Here is a 10,349-nt window from a genome sequence, read left to right on the forward strand (position 1 = left end):
TTTCAAAATTACCAAAGTGCTAATCCACATATATCAAATTATTGCATAACCCAAGTATTGCAATCTCAAAATTATTTTTAGAGCAGTAACGGAGAAAGACTTTATTTCATCTATAAATTCATGCAAGCAGCATCAGTTCTTCATGACTTCATGTGACAAGAATATCAATGCCATGTAACTGCAACATGGAACTAAGAAAACAACCCATGTCCCAGGGGAAAAATATAGAAGAGAGAAATACATAATTTCTTTTCTTACTCTGAAACATGACAATCTCCAGCAAGTGACTGACAAATAAAAAATATCTATTCAAGCTTATGTTGCCTATCAGTCAGAAAAATAATATACGTAAGAAAGTATGTTTTGGAGAATTAAGCATCAATTTTTTTTTATGTCTAGGATCAGTAAGCTGCAGGAAACACAGGCAAGTGGCAGCTTTCTTTCCACCTTGTATAGTGATTTTCTCTGTGACTCACAAAGTGGAATCACAAACAATACAGGGATATTGGGATAAGATTTCGCTTTATTTCATAAACATGTATCGAACTATGCAAGTGGAGAAAATGGATAACAGAGGATACATCATTACAGAGCTGAGATAATCCATCCAAAAGCACAAACATTTAAGCATAGCCAAAGGTGTGGTTAAAAGTTTCCAATGACCTTTGGCAGTTCATGTTCATCAAAATATTAGACAAACTGTACGAGATGTTTTCCACACCATGAGCTGAATTTGCTTTGATTGATTAAGCAAGATTGCTGATACCTGACTACAGTTGGCAACCACACTCCAAAAGGAGCCGGCAAAGCCATCAATGCTAACAACCTTGGCATTTTCTGCAGTGACCAATGTACAAATCTGAATGTGAGTTAACCAGCAACCGCATCAAAGGAGGCAACCATATGAGGGGGGTTAGACAATGTACTGTTTTCTGTTGATGTCGCACTTTCCATCCACATCTTTGTAAGGGTAATCATCTTCAATATTAATGCCTCCATTCTTTATGATAAAGTCAAATGCAGCATCCATTAGCCAACCATTGCAGCCACTGTTCCCTCCATCAGTGAGCACTCTACAACCTCCTTCTCATACCAGTAACAATTTGGTTAATGCTTTCTACTATGCTTTAATGCAGAGAAAGCCCAATAACTTCCTGCACACCATTATTGAAGAAGAACCAATTGTAAACGATAGAAATAGTCTCCTTCCCAGACTGCATAAGTTACAATAGTACTGACTTTATACATATGAAGAGTGTGTACTTTATAACATAGATAAACTACGATCTGTAATCGAATCATTTGTTCTGCAGTATTTGCCTTGCAACCATAGTTGTTTTGATTCTTGCAAGAGACTATCATAGCATGTCTCAGCAGGCTACAATACAAGACGAATAACAATCACCACAGGTTCAATAATACTACAAAGAACATACTTCCCAGGTACCATCAAACAGACATGCTGTGCATATATGACACAGCATGTGATACGCCAAAGAAACCCAAAATAGGTTTGATGCAAAATCTGGTTAAAGTATCCCTTCAAAAAAGAAGCCTGGTTAAGGTCCTCTAGCATCTGACCCGTAGAAACTACTAACAGGATCTTCGATTGAAAGACCACAACAAAAACAATCCTAAAAGAGTTGTCTTACACCAGAAAAGCAATTTGGAAGATAGCTAATCTGTAACCCTCAAAATAGGGAAAGCACAGCACGCAGGGCAAGTGAAAAAATGGTGGGGCCATTTCCATCCAAATTCCACACAACACGAGTCATGGCCCTTGCTTCATCCAGAAGAAAACAACCACGAAAACAAGCCCCTTCTGTTCGATTCATCTAACACATTGGGAAAGAAAAATCCAAGCACAAAGGTGAACAATAGATATCTCATATGCCGTACAATAATGTTCTAAACAATAGATGTGTTGATTAAATCTGAGATGTTCACAAAGGAAAAGATATCTCATATGGAAAAGATCCAACTTCACTGTAGCTTTTCGGATCTACTGCTTGTTGTCTTGTGGGGGAAATCTATTTTTTCAACAAAAATCAGTTTACTTGAAGAAATAATTTAAGCATCGGTCAGAAATCTGCACAGCTTTGCAACATTAAAAGGACAGGAAACTCTGCAGATTTATATGAACCCTAAAAGATCTAATGTGAAACCCGCCTGTGTGCATTTTGTGGTGCGCAGCAGGTTCAAAAGGTCTTCAGGAGTTGCTTGCTAAAGGCATTTGCTGGAGGCCATTGACCTATTTCGGTTCCAAGGCCCTAGCCATCTTAGATGGGTCAATTTTGTCCCGTCTCTGGGGTTTACTGAGGAATTGCATCTGCTCGATAGTAAGAATTGATTGACACAAGTTAAGTCGAAGACCTGGAAATCAGAAATCTATGGCGAATCAATGACTTTTGTGTGATTGAGACATCAATAATATACAGTCAAGTAATGAACTACTGGAAAAATAAGAATGCAGCTTAAATCTCATAGTCACCAACCTGTTTCAGCAATCAATGTATTTCCCTGCAAATAATGAGCAATAAATTGGCTCCTACCAAGAGTAGATATCCTCATTCTTGTTGTAGAGGTCATATTTGCACATGATTTCCCATCCTTCTTCTCAACTATCCGCACATACCTTGGACTCTAGTTCAATAGGCTTCCCGCTCCGTCGGCACCTTATGATTTCCCGTGACTGCTCCATCAACTCAACATACTTCTTGCGCACTTCCAACATGGGGTGCTCCTCAATTCCAGTGTCTTCCCCAGCCATGTACGCCTCTTTGAGGACAACAAAGCATGTCTTCTCCTTTAACAACAAGTAGAACACATGCGGGTGCCGCTCAAACACAAGATGGAATTTCTGTGGTAGCCCCAGGTGCTGCCGGAGGCAGCGTAATTGCCGCCTCTCAGCAGAGCACGTCACAAACAGACTAAGCAGCTCATGGAGCACCCCAACTGCCCGCTTCTCTGAAACATCACTACCGCGATTGATGTGGCTGAAATGCTCATATGGAGATGCATAAGGGAGCCTCTGGAACCGTTCCAACCAGTCCTTAATCTTTTGCTTCAACCGAAGACCCTTGGACGGGAAGAGCGGGACACACACCTCTTCCACTGAACCCAACTTCCTCATAGCATTCAGCTGGAGAACTGACAGAGGCATTTCTTCATCCTTGCCGTCATCGATTAGCCCCAATTCCCTCCCATCGTCACCATCTCCTGAAATTACAATCTTGAATCCATCCTGTGCAATGTCGTGATCCAGGTCCTTAAAGTAGTCCTCCGGGATGCCAAGATGCCAGAGCATGCCCTGAGCGACACAGAGCGGGAGGCGGCGTCGCGGGCTCATCAGGACGACGCGGCGCAGGCGGCCACAGACATCGGTACGGCGGGCGGCGAAGACGTCCCGCTCCTCCCGCAGGAGTCGGGCGGCGGCATCAGAGAGACGGAACCAGGGGATGTTGTGCTGCCCCACGGACTCGACGAAGGCGGCGGGGAAGCGGCGGAGGAAAGCGGTGACCCGGCGGTCGGGGGTCTCGAGCAAGGGGCCGAGCTTGGAGACCGCAGATACGGGGGTGGGGGACGGGGAGAGGATGCGCGCGAGGGAGACGAGCGGGCGGATGTCGCGCGCGTGGGAGAGCTCAGGGACGGCATCGAACGAGGAGTCCTTCTTCCACCGCATCGTCACGTTCACGTACGCCATGGACTGGAGGTGAACGGCGAGGGGAGGGAGAGGCTCGAGCGACCGAGGTTTCGCGAGGGACTGCATGGTGCGGGGTTTAGGTGGGTTTCCGGAATCTTTGGACGGAGGCAGCAATGGCGGAGGAAGAAGAAGGGTGGGGCTGTGTCTGCTCCTGTCCCGCACAAGCGCGGGCGACTCCTTCCCCGGCGGCGCTCTCCCTCACCCTCAGCCGGGCAGGCGGCGCGGGTCAGCAGTGCTTGCGAGCGTCAGCGTTTTTTTTTTTTTTTACGTTTTGCTACGATACTAACTTTGTTAAGTAACACTACTTTAAAATCATAATGATCATTTACGACATTATAAATATTATTTTATTTATTTTCTGTAAATATTAAAATAAATCATCTTCGGCGGGTGGCTCCGGCCGATTTGGCTGCGGCCGAATCACTGCAGCACCACTGTACCTACAGTGTTATTTTGTTTTTATTTGGTAATAATTGTCCAATCGTTGACTAATTAGGCTCAAAATGTTCGTCTCGCAAAGTACAACCAAACTGTGTAATTAGTTTTTTTATTTCGTCAACATTTAGTACTCCATGCATATACCACAAATTTGATGTGACAGGGAATCTTTTTTTTGCATAGTGCCAAAATTTAGAATTGTGGGAAACTAAACATGGCCTCCGTTGAGGAGTCCCTGCTGCTCGCTTCAGCTACTTTTAAATCATAAAATAGTATTTTTCTCTTATAATATTTTAACATAAGTATTAATATAAGCTAAATTTCAGTATAAGGGAGTACATGTGTTTTTAGGCCTCGCTTTTGTAACAAAGCGGCGCATGAGCTCGATGTTATGGGTATGTCATGTGTTGAGGAGGAGGAGCACATTTCTTGCGATGTTCCTGTAAACATACGTGTTCTGGTTGCTGACAATTTGTCAGCAAGTATGCAATGAATTGATCCAGATTCAAAAAAAATATATTAAAATAAAATTATTTAGAAGACGGTTCGTATATCATATACGTCCTCCGTCCTATAAAGCCAAATATTTTCAACTTTAACAAAAACATATAAGGAAATATTAATTTTATAGTGCATAATTATTAATTATATTAGATAAATCGCTGAATATGTTTTTATAATAAACTTATTTAGAGATATAAATTTTACTAATATTTTGAACCCATAGCGATACTTTTTTTTTTTTGAGACGGAGAGAGTAGAAGACATGCTATTCGTATCAATAGCATTTAAAGGCATAATTCATCCATACCAACTAAATACCCACTGATAACTTTATACTCGTCGTATAGCCAGCTAAACACTTAGGGCTCGTTCGTTTGGCTTGGAACAGAGGCAGGAACCATTCTGCCTGGAGGAAGCTTATACAAATTAGACACGTAATCCTGGCTGGATTTGTTCCTGGCCACGGTTCCCCGGGAACCGAACAGAAGCTTAAGAGATGGCAATGGTAACCTATGCATGACCCAACTTCAGGCGCAGTCAGAAAGCAAGGCAGACTCAGTAATAAAAAGCTAGGATCTATATCCGGTCGAGGTAACGAATATGTAACTTTACCCTCAAACTACATACGAAAGTGTAGGAGAGAATTCCTTATTTGACATCAGACAAATGATATATTCCTTTCTTGGCCCTAAAAAAATTTTGTTTCCTATTTGACACCGAGTTCAACTTTCATTTCTTATGTGACACTCCGTTGCATTTTTCATCCGGCCACCATTAACTGCGCTGTGAAAAGATGATTTTGTCCCTATGGGCCCCACCACCCTTCTCCCTCCTCTCCTCCTCCAGGCCACCGCGTCCTCCCCCAGGAGACGAGGACGCGGTCGCCGCCGCCGAGGTCCACCTTCTCGGTGCCGCGGAACTTCTAGCGCAGGCGGCGGACGTGGAGCATGCGATCGCCGTCGATGGAGACGGGCATGCCGACCTCGGCCCTGTCCCGCTCCCGCCCCTGGTCGCCCTGGGCGGCGGCACGCGAGACGAGATCCACCAAGATCTCCCGCTGCTTGCCGCGCACGACGACGCAGGTCCGGTGCCCGCATCCTCCGCCGTCGCGCATGGACATTGGACACATGCTCGCGGCACGAGACGAGGACGGGCCCTGCTCGAGCGAGCGCCGCGCCTTGGTCTTCCTGTAGGCCTCCTCCGCCATGTCCCCTGCGACGACCGCCGTCTCGCCGTCCACCACGACGGCGATGAAGTACCACGAGCAGGGCTCTAGGGAGCCGCACGAGGGCGGGAAGCGCGTGGGGGAGAGGTCCCAGGCCAGGTCCACCACGCGGCGGCCCCGCACGCGGAAGCGCTTGGACCCGCGCTGCCGCCACAGTAGCCACGGCCGCTCACGCACGGCCACTGTCGCCTCCTCCTCGTCGCACTCGGCGCCATCGTCAGACGCCGTCGCGGAGGGGACACGGAGCATGATGCGGATGCTGAGCCCCAGCGCGGCGCGCGACCAGGATAGCGCTGCGGCCTAGAGGATGAGAGGAGGGAGAAGGGTGGTGGGGTCCATAGGGGCAAAATCGTCTTTTCACAACGCGGTTAACGGTGGCTGGATGGAAAATGCAACGGAGTGTCACGTAAGGAATGAAAGTTAAACTCAGTGTTAAATAGGGAACAAAAATTTTTTGAGGGCCAAGAAAGGAACAGGTCATTTGTCTAGTGTCAAATAAGGAATTCTCTCAAAGGGTAGAGAGTCCCCGATCGACATCACCAACACACAACACCCCACGTCCTTGCAATCCCCCGCACGCAACACACATGCAATAAAGGTTTCTTTGTAATTGCAATCGCTTCAATATATTGCACGTAATCTGTTCAATTACCCGCACGAATATAAAAATACCGATGAACACGGGCTCAAATCTCGACAATGTCACACCGAGTGTCGACCCAATCTAACATTTTGATGAGTTAGTTCACAGAGATGAGTACTCCCTCCATCCTAGAAAGAAAGTCATAATGGAATATGTGTAGGTCAAACTTTTTCAACTTTGACTAGGTTTATAGAAAATATTGTGCAACATTTATATCTCCAAGTAAGTTTTATTATGAAAGAGTATTCAACGATTGATCAAATAATACTTTGTTTTTGACCGAATCAGTAGGGAGATCCCCTACCTGATATTTTTTGCTTTTCAATTAAATAAAAGAATGTTCTATACATGGGTTACACAAGAGGAAGTGTAACAGAAAAAGTAAAAGTACAGGGCCACAAGGCCCAAAGGAGAATGGAAACAAAGTCTAAGTGTAATTCTCCTTCTAGTTGATTAGTGTAGCCTATCTACTTGGCTTGGCCTTTGTGCAAACAAGGTCAAGTTCCTCCTTGAACTGTCTTCTCTAGTTGTTGAGGTTAATCTGCCCATTGTCAAAGATGATTGCATTTCTTATTACCCAAATGATCCAACATGTCGTGATAAAGATCTCTCTAAAGATTGGACTTTCAAAAGGATGTTCTGGCATCAATAACCATATCTAAAGGTGGCATATTTGTGTTTCAGCATACGGGGATGGTGTTCCAACAGGTTGTACTGAAGTGGCATTCAAAGAATAGATGCATGCTAGTTTCCTCATAATCAGAGCTACATAGGACATAATTATAGTTTTCTAGTTCCATGTTTTTCCTCCTTAATAAATTCCTTGTGTTGATTCTATCCCTGAGCAGGAGCCAAAAGAAAAACTTATGTTTACCAAGGTTGCTGGAGGCCCACGTCTAGTTGAAGAGTGGAGAGATTTCTGTGTGTCGAATCAAAATTTTATAAGCCTTCTTACTATTGTATTTGCATGATCCCCAAGAATAGCACCATATGTCCTCTGTATTTGCATTCTAAGTTCTCTATTGTATAAGGGTTTGCACTTCTTCTAGCTGATTTGTAGCTTGTGTCGACAAGGGCAGGGTAAAAATTCTGTTCACATCTTGATCTAGAAAAAATATGATGGAACACTTCTTCTTTTTGGTAAAAGAGAAGAGTTGAGGGTAAAGCTCTTGGAGACTTTGATCTGACCATTTATCGGGCCAGAAAAGGATAGTCCTTCCATTGCTTGGATTACAGATGGCAAGATCTCTGAATTTATCAAAAAGAGTCATAATGTCTTTCCTCCAAAAGGATCCAATTGGACTCCTAGCCTGTGGTGGTGTCTGAAGATTGGAGTAGAATTTGGACCATGTCAGAGAGACCCAGGGTATATCTGCCTCGTTATAAAATTTGTCCAAAAATTTTATCAGTAAAGCATTGTTGTGACTCTTAATGTCAATAATACCTAACCCTCCTTGATTCTTTGGCTTACAGGCTGTTTCCCAGGCAGCAAGACAAGTTCCTCTTTTGTTGATGTCACCCTTGCTCCATAAGCAATGCTTTCTATAAATATCAATTTGCTTAATTACTTGAGGTGGAATTTTGAGACTGCACATGTAAAATGTAGGGAGAGCTGAAAATACAGAATTCACTAAAATGAACCTTCCATCATAAGATAGGTGTTTGCTGACTCCACAAAACCTTTTCTCAATCTTTGTCAAAAAGAGGTGTGAATTCTTGCAGGGTAGGCTTAGTTGTTCCAAGTGGTAGACCCAAATATGTGAAAGGCATAGTTCCTATGCTGCAACCAAATGGTCTTGCTAAATGTATGGCCTTTTCATCTGTTAAGTTAATGGGAACCAAGAATTACTTCTCAAAGTTCACATGTAAACCACTGAAATCAGAGAATGGTTGTCGGGGACCTAATACTAGGGTACCCAATGAGATGGAGCTAATAACCATCAAGCGCTAATGCTCCCGAACAGGCAAGAACGCAACTACACTTCTTGCCCTGCGCCTCGCCTAGCCCCTAAGGGTTGGCTCTACCTCGCCTGACCCCTGAGGGCTGGAATCTGCCTCGCCTAACGTCTAGGGGCAGACTCTGCCTCACCCGACGGCTAAGGGCTAGCTCCGCCTCGCTCGACGGCTAAGGGCTAGTTCCGCCTCGCCCGACGTTCTGGGGCTGGCTCTGCCTTACCCAACATCTGCACCCTGCCCCTTCATGATGGTGAGCACAGGGTAAGACATGACACTCTGGTCAACCGTAGTACCAAGAACCATGCCCTATGCGCCTACGGGAAAGTATTGTCAGGGTATGACAGGATATGTGCTTTAAGCTCTCCTAGGCATGGTAGAGCCCAAATAGTGTTGTAGGCGTCGACTTTTGTCCTACAGTGTTGTGGGCGTGGATCCTAACATAAGCATACGACAACCACTATAATCCAAGAGAGAACTCACATCATCTACAGTGAATCAGTGATGGACGTATGGTCACTTCCCTGTCTACTCCCCATAGGGTCACAGCTCGGCTCCCTGGCACATCGTACCGTCCGCCGGTGTAGGATGGGATGTACCCACTTGCTGAATGAGGCCAGGGTATGGCCCTATAAGGATTAGCGAACATGCCATCCCTGACACGATCTGCCATATCAGCAAGGCAGGCACAAGGGGAAAGGAAGACCCGGCTCCTTTGAAGGACCTTCTCTACCCTCTGGTTTGTTCCTCTTTCTTGCGTCTATAATCCCTGCTCCCCCTTGTCTATAAAAGGGAGGACAAGATACCCCACTAAGGGGACAAATCAATTTTCATACATGACACATCACACAACATACAACCAAGCAGCAACCAAGCTCTTGGCATCCTTTCGATCCTTCTATCAGAGACTTGGGACATATCCCTCTCTCGACCATTTGTACCCCTACTACGAACCTTTTTCGATACTAATAACATGAGCAACAACAAACTAGACATAGGGACATTCTGCCTGAACCAGTATAAACCTTGTGTTCTTTAGTACACCATCTGAGCCTAACGCGCAACAAATATAAATTTACTAGTTGATGTCTGTTTGAAACACTGACAGTTGGCGTGCCAGGAAGGGGACCTTTACGTGTTCCATATTAGGCCTTGGATGGCTAGCCACACAATTAGCTAGGTTCTAGGTGCACATGTGCATTTCGATGACCTAGACTTCATCGTCACGGTGGGGGTAGAGTTGGCATTGGCCTACACCGCCCTCCAATCTCTCCCCTCCATCGGCTTCGACTACGGGAGGCTTGAGCGCCAGCCTGATGTCTCCCTTAGACCCTAGACATCTAGGGAGGACCCATGCTGCCTCAACCTCTCTCCGAAACACTCTGCACGTAGCGCTCCAATGATGCTTTTGTTCGATCTCCGCAACACCATGGCGACTGTTAGCCACCTTATGCCGCAGCACATGATCCTGTCCCCCGCGAACAATGAGTTCGTGGGGATGATCGAAAGCATCATGAAATCCCTCCACAGCCTCCTCGTAGAGGGGCTGGGGTCAGACTCTGGCTCTGACTCTAGAAGGGGGAGCCATCACCCCTCCCAGAAATGTTTCATGGTGGGTACCCCATGGGACACGTTGAAAGCATCTCCGCGGAGGAGGCTACCCTGGTAGGCAACCTTAGTGATGGAACTAAAGGGGAGACAATGCCCCCACCTTGTGTAGGGGTGGACTAGCTAAGAGCCCAAAAGTGGGAGATCGAAGAAGCAAGAATCCAGCTTGTGCAGGAATGCACGGAGGTCGATCGGGAGATCAAACACCGCAGAGACGGTGGGTGCGCACGTGCCAGGGCTCATGATGTGAACCAAAGGATCATCACCGATGATGA

The 10,349-nt window shown here is 45.7% G+C and overlaps 1 protein-coding gene and 1 pseudogene across 3 annotated transcripts; both read right to left on the bottom strand.

Moving 5' to 3' along the window:
* Positions 1-516: 516 nt before the first annotated feature.
* LOC136533209 (protein WHAT'S THIS FACTOR 9, mitochondrial-like) lies at positions 517-3,945 on the bottom strand. Of its 3 annotated transcripts, XM_066525779.1 has the most exons (3): positions 2,496-3,945; positions 927-1,154; positions 517-837 (listed from the first exon to the last, which is right to left on the bottom strand). In XM_066525779.1, exon 1 carries the CDS (start codon positions 3,767-3,769, stop codon positions 2,618-2,620), a length of 1,152 nt encoding a protein of 383 aa, XP_066381876.1. In that variant the 5' UTR covers positions 3,770-3,945; the 3' UTR covers positions 517-837; positions 927-1,154; positions 2,496-2,617. The 3 variants fall into 3 exon arrangements, with proteins under 3 accessions (XP_066381876.1, XP_066381875.1, XP_066381874.1); XM_066525778.1 differs by lacking the exons at positions 517-837; positions 927-1,154 and adding an exon at positions 1,161-2,373; XM_066525777.1 differs by lacking the exons at positions 517-837; positions 927-1,154 and adding an exon at positions 1,161-2,388.
* Positions 3,946-5,450: 1,505 nt separating this feature from the next.
* LOC136533208 (uncharacterized) lies at positions 5,451-8,772 on the bottom strand (annotated as a pseudogene).
* Positions 8,773-10,349: the final 1,577 nt, after the last annotated feature.

Source organism: Miscanthus floridulus, unplaced genomic scaffold (genome assembly GCF_019320115.1).
Source record: "Miscanthus floridulus cultivar M001 unplaced genomic scaffold, ASM1932011v1 fs_810_1_2, whole genome shotgun sequence".
Lineage (NCBI taxonomy): Eukaryota > Viridiplantae > Streptophyta > Magnoliopsida > Poales > Poaceae > Miscanthus > Miscanthus floridulus.